Source organism: Tiliqua scincoides, chromosome 13 (assembly GCF_035046505.1).
Source record: "Tiliqua scincoides isolate rTilSci1 chromosome 13, rTilSci1.hap2, whole genome shotgun sequence".
NCBI classification, from domain to species: domain Eukaryota; kingdom Metazoa; phylum Chordata; class Lepidosauria; order Squamata; family Scincidae; genus Tiliqua; species Tiliqua scincoides.
In genome coordinates this window covers 13,528,942-13,547,415 of record NC_089833.1, presented here as the reverse complement: position 1 = coordinate 13,547,415, position 18,474 = coordinate 13,528,942, and the positions used below count along the sequence as shown (strand labels likewise).

General features: G+C 48.5%; 1 protein-coding gene across 1 annotated transcript; it reads left to right on the top strand.

Moving 5' to 3' along the window:
* Nucleotides 1-698: 698 nt before the first annotated feature.
* LOC136663930 (cytochrome P450 2W1-like) lies at nucleotides 699-14,203 on the top strand. Its single transcript, XM_066640900.1, has 9 exons — nucleotides 699-896; nucleotides 3,621-3,783; nucleotides 4,327-4,476; nucleotides 5,093-5,250; nucleotides 6,949-7,125; nucleotides 9,142-9,292; nucleotides 10,382-10,566; nucleotides 11,481-11,622; nucleotides 12,465-14,203. The coding sequence occupies exons 1-9, from the start codon at nucleotides 699-701 to the stop codon at nucleotides 12,641-12,643; spliced, it is 1,503 nt and encodes a 500-aa protein (XP_066496997.1). The 3' UTR covers nucleotides 12,644-14,203.
* Nucleotides 14,204-18,474: the final 4,271 nt, after the last annotated feature.

The following is an 18,474-nucleotide window of genomic DNA, read 5'->3' as shown; positions in this document are numbered from 1 at the left end:
GGAGATGCTCCAACCTGGTGTTCCATTCCTGGTTCACCAGGATTGCCAAACATGCGTTGCTGATCCGAGCCCCACCAGATCTGGCCCTTGGACCAATGTCTGGAAAAACAGTCTCCCCTTCTGTCCTACAGGAAAAGAGTCAGTCAGTCAGCATGAGCATGGTTTTTCTCTGTCCATCCTCCAGGTTTGGTAGGCACCGTTTCAGTGAAGTAGTGATAAGCAGGCCAGATGAACTGATGGCAGTAAGGTAATGGGGAAAAGGGAGCGTTTATTGATGAAGACAAGCTCAAAAGTAGTGACCTCACTGCCTTTAAAACCCCCTACCCTTGCTAAACAGTCGCATAGGCACCTTTTAAGGGGCACGTCTCTTGCATTTTGCAGAGGGAGAGCAGGTATCCCAGCAAGACTATCGCTTGGTGTCTCCCTCATATATTATTTTAGATGGTGTCACCTGACACAGCATCCATGAACAAAGAATGTCCATGTCCCTTCCTTAAGTTACAATATAACATGGTTGGTTTGGTTTTGCTCTTGGCAAAGACTTTGCCACCTACAGCCAAGGTACCCAGCATTGTGTAACAAGGGGTGGAGTGTAGGTTTTGAAAGGTTATGCAAGACCTAATCAAATATCAGGAAAGCTTCTGGCCCCATAAAAGTAGCTGCAGCATCAGAACTCTGACCTCCGACTCTCTTCCAGCATGGCACCTTTCACAGTGGCCCTCCTCAGTCCGTCCACCGTTTTTTTGCTGGTTGCTCTGGTATTACTGGTGGCGGTTTGTCTCCTCGGTGGCTCCAGGAAGCCATCTCTAAAACTACCACCGGGTCCACGTCCACTCCCGCTCATTGGCAATTTGCATCTGATTGATATTAGGAGACAAGACTTATCGTTTATGAAGGTAAGACCTGTTTTAAAACCGCTGGCAACAGTGAGGGTTGGGTGGATTATCTAGCATAAGGAGTTGGTATTGTTGGGCAGCCAACAAGGGCCCTGAGCCCTGAAAAGGGACCCACTGCTAATGTCACCACTGTGTCCAAAGGTTTTGGTAGGGGTGGAGCTGCTCTCTCGGGGCCACCCAGGATGGCAGTTTGCAAAGGTTCTCCTGAGACCCGGATACAACCCTGAGATTATGCATGCTGGCTATCCTAAGTGTGTTGGAGGAAATGCAAGAAAAAACTATAATATAAAATAATAGTATCATCATAATCCACTTAAGAACATAAGAACAGCCCCACTGGATCAGGCCATAGGCCCATCTAGTCCAGCTTCCTGTATCTCACAGCGGCCCACCAAATGCCCCGGGGAGCACACCAGATAACAAGAGACCTCATCCTGGTGCCCTCCCTTGCGTCTGGCATTCTGACATAGCCCATTTCTAAAATCAGGAGGTTGCACATACACATTGTGGCTTGTAACCCTGTCCTAGGCTTCAACTGAAAATTCACAGCAGCCCTTTCAAAGGAGATAACTGATACCGAGATGTAATTTAAAACATTTAATTCCTTTTAATAATATTTAAAGCACTCAGGTTGCAGACCTGCGCACACTGCCGTGGGAGTAAGTCTCATTGTATGTAGAATATAATTCTGAGTAAACATGCTTATAGTTGCACTTTGAAAGCTGCATTGTGATGTCCTTGCCAACCCTCAGAATTAAACATGTCACAAAATGCTGGTTGTGACATTATCAGAAGGATTTTCTGAAAAGTTTAATGTGGTCTAATGCAGGCGTCTTCGACTCCCCTCCCCTCCGATCTGTGATACAGACTCATTACATATATAAATAGCTTGTTACAGTGCAGTTCTGTGCATGTTTACTTAGAAGTAACTTCCAGCAAAACTTGCATGGAATTGCAGCCTTATTGGATTAAGGCGGCAAGTTTCAGCTGGTGAGCTGTGAAAAGTCCACAGGTGTGCTGCAGGAATTTGGAGCACAGCAGTTAAAAATAGCTGGGAAACCTGTCCAGGTTCCGCAGCTCTGTTTCTAGGTCAACTGTCTGCAGTAATGAATTGTCTGCCCGTCTTCCTCTACTGGCAGAACTGGCACAGGAAGAGGGGGCAGATAACGCATTACGACAGACAGTTGCCCTAGAAACAGAGCCACAGAATCCAGATGAGTCACCTGGAAACTGGAATTGACACCATAAGAGGTTGAAGACCATAGAGAAAGCCATAGTGGTCAGTGTGCCATGAGAAGAGAAAACTGAAATTGCTGGGTTAAGGTGACTGTTTAGCACAGAGTTGACCAGAATTGCCTCAGTGTAACTAATGTAAAAAACAGAAAGTGAAATGGGTCCGTTGTGAAATCGCTTGCCCTGCGACCCACAGCCGGAGGGGGAGGCACCTCCCAAGCCAACTGGCAAGGGAAGCACTCGGTTTTCTGCTACGTGCAAATGTGCAAGCCTGCAGACTGTCTTGGTTGCAAGAGAAGCCTCCTTGGGGGTTGGGAAGGTCTGCACTAGGAGAGATCTGTACGCGTTTTAGCCATAGTGCAAGCATCCTTCCCATATGAATGCAGGGATGGAAATCCGAGGAACAGCAGAGGCTGGGCTTGAGTTGTGAAACTTGGAGAACTTTCTTGGCAATGATGCCCGACGAGTGCAGTTGGCTTCGCAGTAAAACAGAACAAAACAACAACCCAAAGGCGCTGTGTGATAAAAGTAGGACAGCTCAGATTAAAATAGGGCAGCATTTCTAATATTCTTGGCAGCAAGCCTTGCAGAGTTCACTAGGGCTTCGTCCCAGGTAAATGCATTCCACGTTCTAATCGCTAGGCGTCTCCTATTTAAAAGATCTCAAGGTGGTAGGGAATGTTTGGGGAAAGTCCTCTGTCTGGAGACTCTGCGCCAGTCAGTGCTGACCTAAGTAGACACAGGTCTGCTTTGGAATAAAGTGGCTTCCTACGTTACTCCTTTTCACCATTAAGAGTTGGTTTAAGAGCAGAAAGAGCTGAAGACAATAATGCCAAGTGCAGTCAGATAAATATTAGACTAGTGATAAGAGCAAACAGCAGCACTTGAAATACCAGACCAAAGAGCACCATCCAAGATTCTTAAGAATGTATTGATTCAAGATTGTGGCTGAAACCATTCCAGAGATTACTGCTGCTGAGATTACTGAGATTATTACTGCTGAGATTAAATTGGCTTTTAACCAATTGGGCCCATGCCTAAGTGGGCCCTGCAGTAGGGTAGTCTAGCCTAGCCTAGCCTTGTCAAATACACACAACATTGCAGGGGACACCTAACACCACATTGCAAGTTTTATAGAGAACAGCCATCATTTTAATTTTCTTCCAAATTCTTAAAATCCAGTCATGTTTGTTTATACTGTTTATATAAATATTGTTTTTTAAACGCTTTCTTTGAAATTTGCTCTGAACCCAGGGTCCCGCAAAAAAAAAGGTTTCCAGTTGGGCCCAGCAGCTCCTAAGGCTTGACCCTGAGTGCTCCTTCTGAATATGGAAGCTTCAATTCAGCTAACATGGTTGCTGGTTGAAAGGAGACCCCTTCTCCTTGAACTTGTCCGATCCTCCCATCAGGAGACCCTCTCCCCTCAGTAGGTGAACGTCTTGGGCAAACAGTGAGCATGTTGCTGTAACTGAATCTCTCCTTCTCTCCCAGCTCTCAGAAAAATACGGTCCCGTCTTCACACTCCATTTTGGCTGGCAGAAGGTGGTGGTGCTGACGGGCTATGAGGCAGTAAAGGAGGCACTTGTGAACCAAGGGAATGATTTCATAGACAAGCCAAACACCCCAATCTATGTCGATATACAGAACTGGGGCGGTAAGGGCAGCTTGGAGAGAATGTGTGTGTGTTTATCTGAAGGTGGTTGTCCCGCCTTTCTGTCTCCAGGGAAGCCCCCAAGGCAGCTTCCAGCCATTAAAAAAACAAGTCCCCTAATAAAGTCATGAAAAGAAAAGATCTTAAACAGTCCCAAACTTAACAGAGAAACCGGTCAAAGAGGACAGAAATGCAGCATAAGGTGGACCCACCACATCCGTGGTCTTCCGCAGTTTTGAGCCACCGTTGAGAGAGAATGACTGGCCAAAGGTCATCCAGGAAGCTTCAGACCCGAGCAGGGTTTTGAACCTGGATCTTCTAGGCCTAACTCCAGAACCACTACACCACCCTGGCCCGATGAGCGTCCTGCTGGCTGATGGTAGCATAAAAAGTAATCACCAGGGGGTGCCAACTCCCCCATATCCCAGTACGGGGCCAGCAGCGAGGTCATCCTCTGATGACCCAGGTTGGTCTGGTTCCCTCTGAGTCTTGTTCCTATCAGCTGAGACCCACAGCTGTGCACTGATGCTCTGATGTGTTCTGCAGGTGTGATCTTCTCTAAAGGGGAAGTGTGGAAAACAACCCGTCGGTTCACCTTGACAGCCATGAGGGATCTCGGGATGGGCAAAAACCGGGTCGAGGGGAGGATCCAAGAGGAGCTGCATTTCCTCATTGAGATGATTGAGTCCTTTAAAGGTGAGGTGCTTCGTTTCATCCCTGCCTCCTTCCCATCCCATCACTCTCCATCAAAGGAGCACGTAGGACCAGAAGAAGCTGCCTTTGAGGCCATCTTTAACAGCACAGGCAGGCAACGAGGGCTTCAGGAAGGAACTTTCTTCTGCCCTACCTGGGGATCAACCCCGGATCTTTGTGCATGCAAAGTAGGGGCTTTCCTGCTGAGCTGCAACCCCTCTCCCGATGCAGCTCTCCCCCAAGCCCATTTCATCCTCACAACAACCCTGTGAGGTGGGCTAATCCAAGAAATAGTGCCTGGCCCAGGCTCACCCAGTGAGCTTCAGGGCTGAGTGGGGATTTGACTGACATCTCCTCTCTCGCAATCTGTCCACGATGCCGCCTTTCTCGTCTGTTAGCCATCTGCCCCATGCCCTGCTCTGCTTACATTGCAAGAGGTGTGCAAAGGCTTCACTTCTTTTTTCTTTTGTGCTCGCCCTTTAGCAGCTGTGTTTAGAAGCTTACAGGAAGGGGTCACATTTTGGTTAAAAGGATGAGACTTGCAGAGTTTGTTCAGGGCCCTTTCCTCCTCTCCCATATCCTGGGCCACTGTATCAGCAACCTATTCTTTTGCTTTTAGGTAAACCTTTTAAGTTAAAATCCTTAATGGGTGCTCCCGCGAACATCACCTTCGCCATGTTGTTTGGGGACAGATTTGACTACGAGGACCCACTTTTTGTCACTTTCCTCGGTATCATCGATGATGTGGTTACCCTGCTGGGAGTTACACCTTTACAGGCAAGTGGCTTCTCTTCCACATAGCTGGAAACATGTAACAGGCGAAACAGAGAACAGTTTTCATAAACACAAAAAAGGGCATGGAGGCAAAGGGATGGCCTCTACTTTGGGAGCTTGAGAAAGGATCAGACACATTCATGGTGGCATATTGGTCTCTCAGAGGCTACTAGCCAGGAGAGCAGAACCTCAATGGTCAGAAGTGGTCTATAGCAGGGGTGTCCAAAGTTTTTGGCTGGAGGGCCACATCATCTCTCTGACACTGTGTCGGGGGCCGGAAGAAAAAAAAGAATTAATTTACATTTAAAATTTGAATAAATTCGCATCAGTTTACATAAATGAATATATTAAAGATGAACTTATATGAATGAATGAAGGTCTTGCAATAGCTCAAGGCCTATAAAAGGTTTGCACAAAGCAAGACTGTCCTTTCCTTTGCTGCCTCTGCTGCATCACAGACATGAAACAGCAAGCAGTGGAGGGAGCCCTCATCCCACAGCTCACGTGAGAGTCAAACAGTCGCCCTCACGCTGAGAGCAGTTGCGTCGGGCCAGTGTGGGCTCCAACAAATCTCCAGAGGACCAGAGGCTCATTGGAGACTGGGGGCTCCCTGAGGGCCGCATTGAGAAGCCTCGAGGGCCGCATGTGGCCCCAGGGCCAGGGTTTGGGCACCCCTGGTCTATAGTATCCGATGTTGGGGATAAACAGAGGAAGATGACCCCCACCTTCATGTTTTGCTGCGCTGAATTGGACCCCAATTCAGAATTCTGATTCGGAATTCTGCATCCACTGTAAGCTACTGGTCACCAAACCTACTTAGGTAACGACGCCCCCACAGCCTCTTCTTCCCAGCTCAGCTGGGCACTGCCATCTTGAATCTCACAAGGTCTAAGATGGTGGCACCCAAATCTCACAAGGTTTCATAAGATCCAAGATGGCAGCACCCAAATCTTGCAAGATTTTATGAGATCCAAGATGACAGTGCCCAGATCTCATGGCTTCTGGGGCCACGGGGATATTTTTAAGCTTCCAAGGAAGAAGTGCAGTGGTGCAGCTCAATCTACTGCTATAGCTCTAGGTGCTTGTTGCACTATGAAGTGTGATAGGCTGTGTTAGCAGGTTGTAACTGATTTATAATTTCTGCGGTACTTAAAAATGATGATCCAACAACTTGAAAAGGGGCCTCTGTCCGTTCTTTTAGTGTTTGGGAGGCGGTTTATCATTTTGTTTTATAGCTCCCTGTTTAAAAAGGCAATTTCATTGGCATCACCACCTTACCAACTGCTTTCTCTTAATTGTGTTTTTTAATTCATGTTTATAGTCTGTGTCTAGACAAGTCTGATGGCCTCCATTCATCTCCTGGGAGATTCTTCTTAAGAAAAAAGAGATTATTTCTGCTTGGGAAGCTCATGTTCTCCCTCCGGAATGGCCAAATTCTAATTGTGTCACTTTGACAGTCTCTTGGAACAATTTTCCTATTTAGACATTTCAAATGCAAAGTTCTCCGGCGCGAGCCCCACCAGAATGGCCAAAGGACCCAATCTAAGTGGACAAAGGGCGCACCCCCCCATCAGGACGTTCTCCCCAACCAACTTCACTGCACGTTGTCCTTACCACTTAATTCCAAGCATTTCTTTTCTGACTGTAAACAAAATTTGGTTTCTAACTGATCATTGCTTCCTTTGTTTCTCTTCTACGTAGCTATACAATGTCTACCCATTCCTTGGATTCCTTCTCAAACCCCAGAAGATTATCTTGGAAAGAATAGCTATTATCCATACAGTTCTGCGGCAAAAACTTCAGGAAAGCAGACAAAACGTCAGCGAAAATAACATACGGACCTACATTGATATGATGATGTCCAAGCAACAGGAAGAAGTGGGTTTGAGGTTTCTTTTTTGATTTTTTTTCTTTTTCTTTTAAGAAAACCTTATTGCTATTTGTCGTTGTGAGTTTGGTGTACCCCTGGGCAATTTATATCTGGAAAATTGGCACCATCGCAAACAGTGCACCTCTTCCCCACCCACCCACATGGCTGCCTTTGCAAATAAAGGAAAAGAAAGGAAAACCCGGGACAGGGTCAAGATTGGAATTCTCAGCAAATCTCCTTGCTAAGGCATGCTTGAGGGCCCCGAGGGAACAGCCAGTGTGCTGCAAGAAATCATCAAATTAATTAATTAGAAGTCTCCTGTCAGTCAAGGGCGCCCGCCCAGGAGCAGATTGATGCTTGTTTGACTGCTCTATCCATGCGCCATCCAGACTTCCCTCCACTGACAGTCCTGGCTGCCCTGCCACCTCTGGGCCATGGGATAAAGTGCCAGGGGGGCACCAGAAGTAATTGTGATGACGTCATCACATCACTGCAAGTACTTCTGGTATTATTGTCCCGATTGGAGGGCCGCCCCCTTCTTCCCCTTTAAAAAAACGAGGGAGGGGCTGTCAGAGGGGCGCAGATTTGATTTTCTTTAATAAAGCAAAAGAAGTTGGCAGTGCTGCTGGTTTAGTTTGCTTTGGAAAAAAAAAAAAGCAGAAACAAACAGGCGGAAGGGGTGCAGTGGATAGCACCCCCACAGGCGTGTCTCCTGGGGACACTTGTCCCCCTTGACCCCCTGCAGGTATACCAGTGCTTTCCTCGGCTAGGGATAGGTAAAAACAGTAGCAGGAGCCCTGATGCGTGATTTAGATTGGGGCCAAAACAAGTGGAGAGGGAGGGGTTAAACCTTTTCCTCTTGGGAGGGATTTTTTTGTTGGAAAACAGCATGAAGGGAAGGGGTTAACTCCTCCCTCCCTGTCCTCCCTGCAGCAATCCCTGACTGGAATCCTCTGAAAACATAGTTAGTTCAATGACTGGTTTACATTTACAGCAGTACCTCGACTTTCATCCACTTGACTTTCATTTCTTCGCTCTTTCAATTACACTGGGCTCTTACAATTTCAGTATCTTTGAATGCCAAGCCCATGGGTGGAGGGCCTCAGAGGACCTCCCGGGCATGACCTGAAGTCACTTCCCACACTTCGGAACACCTGGATGCAACCAGAAAGGTCTTCTGGTCTGGGCAGGAGGTCTGGTCTAGAGGGTAGAGCCTCCATTTGCCTGAAGATAACATCCACAGGTCGCCAGTTCGAGGCCACCGGCACCGTGCAACCTTGAAGCAGCTGACAAGCTGAAGCCGAGCTATTTCCATCTGCTCTGAGCGTGGGAGGATGGAGGCCAGAATGTGAAGCCAGATCAGAAAGAAACATCTGAATGTTGTGGTTCTTGAAAGATAGAGCCTTCTTTCAATTGTAAAAATCCCTACGGGGATTTAAATAGCCTGCAGATTCACAGATACAGAATAGGAATAGGAATACAGATCTATTCACAGATACAGAATAGGAATTCTTTATCTGTGGAGGGACTTGGAACGGATCCCCCACGGATACCGATGGTCCACCGTCTAACCACATTTCAGATTTAATCCACATGCTTTCCTCCTTTGTTCAGTTTCATCCAACCTTCTACAAGGTCCGCCAACCTTTTTATGTTTGTTTTTTTATTTCTGTTTATTTAGGTTTCTCACACATTAGCATGCGTTATATAGTTAGTTATGTTTTTTGCTGGTCAAAATAATTTTGCAAGCTGAATAAGTCTCTGTTTCGACATTCATCCACTTTTTCCTTTCATTCATGCTCTAGTCTAGTCCCTAATCGGACGAAAGCGCAAGATATGGCTATACATGTATTCTTGTGCTTATTTTCCTGTAAGAATTTGTATTTTGAAACTCTCCTTTGTGTGTGTGTGTGTGTGTGTGTGTGTGTGTGTGTGTGTGTGTGTGTGTGTGTGTGTTTATTTGCACTTTAGATTGTAGTATGTTATTTTAACAAGCAAACCAAAATGTGTGCCTGGTCTGTTAGAATTCTAAGGGAACAAAAGAAAACGAGAAAATATTCTACGATGACAGTGTGGTGGCTTCGGTGATCGACCTGGCCTTGGCTGGATCAGAGACAACATCCACCACGCTGCAGTGGGCCGTGCTGTTGATGATGAAATATCCCGAGATTCAACGTAAGCTGTCGTTCCCCCCCCAGCTTTAAGCAGCCAATTGGACCTGGATTTGCATTATGAACCAGGAAGATACATGCTGGCACAGTGGGCAAACTGTGTGTGCGATCTTCGATGGCAGGCAACACCAACTGGGTCCCCTTTCATTGGAAGCTGGGCTACCCATTTGTCAGGGACGGTGGACAAGTATGGCCCTCCCCACCTTCCAAGTTGGTGCTTTCTTCTTCCCCAAATGCATGGGAGCTGTTGATTCACATAGGAGAAGGTGGAGGAGTGCACTCAGGCCCAAAAGTCTACTCCAAATATGCTGGGGGCCAAAACATCATCAGTGCCAGGCTTTGCTCCTTGTGTAGAATCCAGCCCAACCAGAACAGAACCCCCCCACTCCCTTCTAGCTGTGTCTCCCTGTCCAGCTGCTGGAATGTCAGTGCCCAACAAGATAAGCTCCTCCAGAGTGGCCTAGCTTTCTCCAGAGTTTCCTCCACGAGCAGTGAGACAGTGGGAATGCTGGATTCAGGTGGAGCTCTTATTAGGCCTATGCAGGGAGCATGTGCAGCTTGCTGTGTAGAGAGAGCTGGTGGTTGTGTTCCCTAAAGAGGGAAAGGAGCATGTAAGTGCCTACAGAGGGAAACACAGGTGAATGACAGAACTCACCCACAGCCTTTCACCGGACCCGAAGGATGGCTGTTGTGTGGTGTCATGCTGAGAGTGTCAGACTAGGCTTCAGGAGACCCGAGTTCAAATCCTGGGTCAGCCATGGAGCTCCCTGCCTGGGCTCGGGCAAATTGCTCATTCTCTGCCTAGCTAACAATCTCAGGATCTCCTGAGGTTGTAGTAAGTGGGTGAGGAGACAAGCCCTGAGATCCTCGGAGAAAGGTTGGGAGATGCAAGTGATAAGTCAACGAATGCTCTCCCAGATACAGCTGCCTCTGCGCAGCTCCCCTTTGTCAAGCTGCTGGCACCCACACTGTGAAGGACTCGTGTGACCCGACCTGCAAAGGAAGATCTGACTTCGTGATGAGGGTGATGGACAGGAGAGGGAGATTCATCATAGCATTTTTGTCATTGTTTGCCTTCTAACCCCCATTGCAGAAAAAGTCCAAGAGGAAATCAAGAGAGTCCTTGGGGCAGAACGGCTGCCCACCTTCGAAGACAGGAAGCAGATGCCCTATTGCCAGGCAGTTATCCATGAGGTGCAGAGGTTTATCAGTCTCCTGCCACAAATGCCACGTGCCGCAGCTGTCGATACCACCTTCCGCGGCTACTTCATTCCCAAGGTACAAGGTGTCTCCCTGCTGGGGCTTGGTCAAGAGATTCCAGGGCTCGAACCAAGGAAACCCCAGCGCTCTACATTGCAGCCCCTGCTAGTGACCCACCAAGGCCACAGAATGGAGCACCTCCCCAAGCAGTGAAGGGTCTCCAGGGATGGTAGTCGCTCTGCCCAACCATGCTGGCCATTGGTTGTCTTCCTTAGTAAGGAGACATTTCTGTTCAGGGTGGGACTTTGCTCAGGCAGTAAGGGTTCTGCCTGGCCCCAGGGACCCTGGCCCTGGTTCTGACCTCTTGGATCTGCTTCCTGCTGGGGTGGCTCCTGCTCCATGGCTGCACTCTGATGCACAGTGGGCCCTCAGCATCCACGGGGGATCCATTCCAGCCCTCCTCCCGAATAAATACTGAAATTGATGGTTAATTCAATCTGTGGATACCCATATTGCTCCTCTGCTCACTACTTTAGCCTCTCGCATATACATTTTGGATTGTCTTTCCCCACCTGCCCCAGTCGGGGGTATGACGCTTGGATTGCACTTCCCAGAGGGCACTTTGCTCCTCCCCCACATGTCTGCCCACCCACTTGGATTGTCAGGAGAGGCCTGCTTTGCTTCTCTCCCCATCGGGGGGCACTGTTGGTGGGAACGCAGGAGAGAACCTCTTCCGTTGGTGTGCACAGGCTGTGGAACCTCTTGACCCAGGAGATTTGCCTGGCTTCCCCTTAAGGATGAAAACTTTACTTCTCCAGCAGGTCTTGACTGGTCTATGAATCGCTAAGCTGGGTCTCAAGAAATACCCATGTGCTACACTGTGCTGCTGTTTTAATATTATATGGCTGTCTTAGCCTTTGGGGGGCTGTGTGCTGCCTTGGGCATCTCAGAAAGGAGTAGAACTGGCACCAATGAATGTGTTTGCCCCTCAGGGAACGATGGTGATCCCTTCACTCACGTCGGTGCTGTACGACAAAACGCAGTGGGAGACTCCCAACCAGTTCAACCCCAATCATTTCCTGGATGCCGAAGGGAACTTCGTGAAGAAAGATGCCTTCCTGCCTTTCTCCATAGGTAATGCCTCCCGAGGGATAAAGAAGCAGCTCTCAAGGGCATGCTGCTCCATTTCCTTTTCAGACCCAGGAAACCAAGGCACAGTGGCGTGTTGCTCTTCTCTCTGCCACTCCCTTTTCAATCCAAGGGGCAGGAAGATGGGGAGGAGGGGCAGGGGTGAGAGGACAAAAGTGGGCACCCCCCAGCAAGCTGTTGCTTGCAGCAACTGCCTCCATAAGCTTCATGGATGGGCCAGTGCAGTGCAGCTCCTGATGAGCTAAGGAGGGACAAGGGGCCTAGAAGCAAGACAGCAGCATGTCAGTGCCAGGTGGAGCAAGTGATGTTCTTGGGGCTGGCCTCTTCTGCAGGGGGGTCTATAGAACTGCATTGTCACAGAATGTGCCTGGCCTGGCCTCGATGCCTTTAAAAGGGGATTGGACAGATTTCCAGAAGAAAAGTCCATCACAGGTTTCAAACCGTGATGGGCATGTGCAACCTCATGGTTTTATAAGTGGGCTACCTCAGAATGCCCGGTTCAAGGGAATGGCAACAGGATGCAGGTCTCTTGTTATCTGGTGTGCTCCCTGGGGCATTTGGTGGGCCGCTGAGAGATACAGGAAGCTGGACTAGAGGGGCCTATGGCCTGATCCAATGGGGCTGTTCTTATGTTCTTAACTACAATTCCCAGGAAGCTTTGCAGGTCTCTTGTTATCTGGTGTGCTCCTTGGAGCATCTGGTGGGCCACTGGGAGATACAGGAAGCTGGACTAGATGAGCCTTTGGCCTGATCCTGCAGGGCTCTTCTTGTGTTCTTATGTTCCCCAACCAACTCCTAAACGCTGTCCTTCACTCTGGGTGTTGCAGGCCGCAGAACTTGTGTCGGAGAGACCCTGGCCAGGATGGAGCTTTTCCTCTTCTTCGTAGGGCTACTCCAGAAGTACACCTTCCAGCCTCCCCCTGGGATGGACTTGGACCTCACCACCATGGTCACCTTCACTCTGCGGCCCCAGCCTCAATCGGCCTGCGCTGTGGCTTGCCAGTAGAGTGGCCGACCCACGCAGGGGCACCCTGGTGGCTTATTTATACTAACACATCCTGAAGTTGGTATTCTGAGACATCAGCCCCTCTGTGTGGATTTTCCCTCTTCCAGACTCTCTTGGGTTGTTGACACATCATTGTATCATCTTCCTGGCTCTCCCTTATGCCTGAGACAACCCACCCAGAATACTTGCATGGTATTGCCTCCTGTTATCTCTCCATATCCTTTCCCTCAGCCTAGTGCTGGTTCCAGACCTTCTCATTTGCCAGAGATTCTTTCCCACATGTTTCTGTGAAAACCTTGGAAATCTGCCACAGAGAGCCCGTCCTGTCCAGTTTTTTCTGCCCTCTGGTTGTGCCCGGGTTGTCTCTTCATCCATCATCAAGCCACACTCCTGACTGCAACCCATCGGCCACATAAGAGTTAACTAGCAGTAAAACCAAGAGAGTTGTGGCACCCTAAACAGCGATATATTTAGGTTGGCACAAACCTTTGTGGGCTACAGTCCACATCATCAGATGCATCAGCTCTTCAGATTCAGTAGGCCCAGTGCATGTATGTGTATACAAAAACATACATGCACACATGAGTATAGAAAACAGATGATTAGCGGCTCAATCCTATCCAGCTTTCCAGTTCTGATGCAGCCATGCCAATGGGGTGTGTGCTGCATCCTACGGTAGAAGGACAGTCAAAGAAGCCTCCTCAGGGTAAGGGAGCATTTGTTCTCTGACTTTGGGGCTCCATTGTGGCTGCACTGGTGCTGGAAAGTTGGATAGGTTGGGCCCTACATCAGTAAATCTTGAAGAGTGTGAGATGGCAGGAAACAGAAAGTGACAAGCTGAGACACTCAGGATAAGCATGGCGACTTCACAATTGGATTGCAACAAGGACCATGAGATGGGGCAAATGGCTACTGCATATGGGGGCTCAGGCAATCGTTTGGAAAGCTGAGAGCCTCCAGTGCGGCGGAGAGATCCCAGATGAGGGCAAAAAATCAGGGGGAAATCAAGGCTCTTCACCACAGCAGTAACCTGTTCCACGTCAGCCTTGTATGCAAGCTAGTGCATCAGATGTGACAAAGCAGACGAGCCCTGTGGCTTGGTATGGCAAGCGACTGGCAGGAGGCAGCACTTCTTAAGTATGCACAGCACATTTAATAAGCAAAGCTTTTAAATGAAATCTCTTGAAAGCTACCTGTGAAGGACATTTAATCACGCACAATCCACATAGTGAAAGCCATAGATTTCTGTGCATGCAGGTGGAAATTGTTTTCCACGTTTTCTACAAACACTGAGCGCAAAGCTGTACGGAAACAAAGCAACAAATGGTTGGATGGGGGTAGGCATTGAGGGGTGTTATCTCACAAAGATATCTTACATTAAGGGACCCATCTAACGCTCCTGTTATATGAATGAAACGTGAAATGAAGTGAAGTGAATATGAATGAAGGCTTAAGCGTCCCTTAACTAGTTAAGGGGTTGAATGTATGTAACTGCTGTAACGTTCTGCAAAAGTTGTTAAACGGCTTCTTATATTGTTTGCTTATATATAAATAAATATTGTATGGCCGTGGTCTACACTGCAGGGCCTCCTGCAAGATTGTTCCTCTTCCTTCTTGGAGATGTTGCCCGAGATAGAACTGAGGATCTTCTGCCCACAAGTGTGGGTGCCACCACTGACCTAGGGCCCCCCTCTTCGGTTTCTTGCTTCCGGGGGACTCTACATTGCCCCTTCTCTACTGCCGCATGACAACTCATTTTTGAAACAGAGAAGGGTATTTCAGAAGCAGCTTGTGACACAGCCTGGGGGTGGTCTTTGAAGAAAGTCCCAAATCTCAGGTAGAGAACCCAAAAAATGGGGGTCTATAGGCCAATCTAAAGGCGGTTTTTCTCATCCCAGTACTGCTTGCCATCTCCTGTTCAAGCTGCTTCACTGCAGAACCTCCTCCACTGGTTCTTACTGTGTCCAGAAGGGTCGTCCTCATCCCAGTCTTTTGCAGTAACTGCACAGGTACGTCTATTCTCCTGTATTCCCAGGAGAGCGTTCAAGAATGATTGAGATAATTCCTTTTCCAGGACCGGTAGCAGGAGCTTCAAACTTGCCTTGCCCTTCCCATCCTCCCAGACCAGCCAGCCCTACCTCTTGGCCAAGTAACAGAGTTCAGGGGGTGGCTCTGAGAGCTCCCAGCTTGTGCTTTTCTTGTTGGTCCCGGTCTTGTCTCTTTGCATCTGTCTGTCAGCTAAGGATAATGTTTCATGCCTCTCATCAAGGAGACTCCAGTCCAAACCAACTTCTCCCACGAAAAACTTCTCCGCTCTTAAGGTTCTGGAAGACAGCAGCTCTCTGCCCCCATCTAGTGCTTGTTCTCAGCTACAGCTACCAGCTTCCCAGTCTTCTATCTCTGCTTTCCCCCACCAGCCACTTTCATGTAACAGAAGCTCATTTCTCCCAGACCGTTCACATTGAGGGCTGAGTCTCTTGGCAGGGAATGTACCACTGCAAAATGAAGGTGTATTTCACCAGAACAAAAAACTCCCTGCATTTAGTGAGGTAGTGCCTCCAGGAGGAATTTCAAGCCTTACCTGCTTCCTGAATTACCTGAATCTGAATCAATGGCATGGGACACACGTTTTTGTACACCTCAGCAGTGCCTTTGGCAGCGTAAACGGTGGTTGTGCCGGTTGTGGGTGGAGCTCCCACTCAGGAGAGGCCTGAACTGGGCAATCTGAGATATACTGGGCTGGAGATGAGCCAGTGTGCCACAGCTAGAGTGCCATTGAGGGAACCTGGCCAAACCCCCAAGGAACCATTGGCTAGAGTGGGCCTGGTGGTAGCTCTATGAAGCCCTAAGCCAGTGGTTCCCAAAAAATTTTCTCTTGTGCACCCTTGGCAGCCTATTTCCATAAATTGTACCTCGCATATTAGCCCCACAAGGCCTTCTAATGCCAACCCCGCAAGGCATTCTAATACAGACCTGCCTTTTCCCACCATTATTCAATTCTTTTTCAAGTACCCCTAAAGGTCTTGGCAAGTACCCCTGGGGTACACGTTCCCCAGGTTGGGAACCACTGCTCTAAGCAATCCACAATAGAATTTAAAAGTCCCAGCTCCCCCACCCCATGCCGTGCCAGGGCTCCCATGAGAATCAGAGCACTCCTCACTGCTTACATGTGAAAAGACCAGCCACAAATCTCTCCCAGTACATCTGCATGGAGCCCAGAGTTAGATTTATTCACATGGCATGAGTGACTAGGAGACTTGTGCAGCAGTCCTGCAAATACCAATTTGGGAATTCTGTGCGACTCTATGGGACTTTTAACTCTATGGGACTTCCGAGTCAACATGCGTAATATGTATGCATTCATGTATATACTCCATTGTTGTCCTAGTGAAGAAAGTGAATTACAGTATAATGTGTTGCCAAAATGTTCCATAATGCTGTGTTGGGACTTTTAAGCTCGGCACATTGCTCTGGGGATTGAGAGGGAAGTTGGTGATTGGTGCTGGCCAATCAACATAGTTCACAGCCATCTCCTGCAGCCAGTGTGCAGCGTGTTGTTTCAGAGCTAAATCCTGGGAAAGAAAATATATACAGTATTCACATAGAACATGGTCCATCATGTTTTCCTGCAGCTCAGTACTTGTCCATTTCGGTTCTCTTACGCTGCTGAGGCTGCCAATGCTACCAGGAGCCCTACAAGGGAATTTGAATTTCCTCCACCCCACCTCCAGCAGCATTTTATGTGAGAGAAAAAAAAAAGCCTATCCTTTATGTGACTCAGTGATGAGCTCCGTTAATTGCAGGCTGTGAGTCTTGTGACTCTGATCTCATTAGCTCAAACAAACACCATTAGCCGCCAAGGTGAGAGTCTGGCTGGCATCTGTCCTCGCAAATGCTGGATGCTGCATGAGACAAAACTGCTTGTCTTGCTGCTGGTTTGGTCCTCCCCAATCAGGTTGTCTGTGGGGAGCGCACGATGTGCATCTGTGTGGCCATCGTGAGTGGAAGGGATGCACCCTGTCAGCCGTGTCAAAAGCCTGCCAGGAGAGACAAATATTAACTCAGCAGCTTTGCAGTGATCATCCTCACGACACGGCTGGGAGAATGATTCAGTATAAAGCGGATTCATTTGCAGTAGCTGGTGCTGCCCACTCATTGCCCCTTCACCCTTAGCAATAACGGTTGCAAAGCTCGCCCTTTGCAGAAGGGGTAGCAATGAGTCATTAACCAGAGGGGACACGCCTGTTGTTGTTTTTTTTAAAATATATCAATTGCATGTAACTAGCATCATTGTGTACAGTCACCACAGCTCTGGAATGAGCGCTCGTCCTCTGTGGAAAGAACAGAAGGCAGCTAATAAAAACCTTTCCATGTTTTTCCTGGTGTGTTTTCAGAACATGCTCCCTTCCTGTGGCTGGTTATCTTGCTAGATGTGACCTGCAGGCGCAAAACCGAGCTGTGTAGGCTTGCAAGCAATAAAGAGATGTAGAGTGGTCGTCACTGCTGGATCAGGGGTCCACAGGCATCATCAGCAAATTACTGGAGTGTTTGGTTTTGTATGATGGCAGGTGCAACCTTGAGAAGTACAGTGCAGGTGTTTTAGAAGCGCCCTCACCACTTTCAGTCCAAACATACCATTCCCTCTCCAGGATCCAGCCCTGACAAAAACAGATTCTACGAATTTGCAGTTTAAAGAAGTTTCTGTTTCTAAAGAAGTCACAGGATCAAGGGTGGCATCAGAAGCTAGCCAAGATGGGCATTGGCCTATGGACTGTTCCAACCAGAGGGCCCAGCTGCCCAGGCTAATCCTTGAACCTTCAGTACAGCTGGCAGTGCCCAATACACAAAAAAAGGGATGAGCAAGGGAGCCATGGAAGGGCCAGTGCAGGGTCTTTCCCCAGAGCCCCCAACACCCTGGCACTGACACTGCTCAAGATGAATATGCAAGTGGGTACTTGGGGGCTGACATCATGTCTGTTTTCATAATAGCTCATCTGAAGCCCTGATGACTGTCCCAGGTTTGATAGTGTGTATATCTGTCATGTAAATTCATATTAAGGGAAATTGAGAACCCCCTCATTGACTTAATCGTGAATATTCTATCTGTCCTCAGTTTCGGATAGCTCAGTCATAAGCAGCTGATGAACTGGAGCAAGCCCCCCCCCCCAAGTGTGTGTGGCAGCCAGGATCACCCCTGAAGTCGTAAGAGATGGAACTTCAAGACAGGACTCAACCAGAGAGGGCTGAGCCGGGAGGTCAAGGCCAAGAGACAGAGCCAGGAAAGCCAGTATTGGTCAGTATCAAGAGGGTATGTTTCAGTCCTTCCTGTGAAGGAGAGCTGAGGGGCAAACTTTCAGTATAGTTGGCTTTTCTTATCTGTGGGCTCAGCAGCCAGGGATTGAGTATCAGCTGATATGGAGCCCATGGCAGGAGGGCCTCAGAGGACCTCCTTGATGCAACCAGAAATGGCCAGTGCAGTCGGGAAACTGTGTACAGCCTCTGAAGGGCTGGGCTCACCACCCTGATCAGTTGTTGCCATGCTGGTCACTGATTCAATTATCCGTGGAGTTCGGTATCCACGGGAGGGTGGTTTTCTGGTATGGATCGACTCTGGGCACCGTACTACTGTGGGCACCGTACTTTAACTCCTGGCTCAGCTGTGGCCTTGGGGCACTCACTTTCTCAATCTAATCCTACCTTGCAGGCTTGTTGTGAGGATTTAATGACAGGAAGTAAACACGGGTACTGCTCTGAGGTCCTTGGAGGAATGACAGGATAAAAATGCAACCCGATAACTAAAGCAGAACAGCCCCTGGCGCATGGCTTACCAT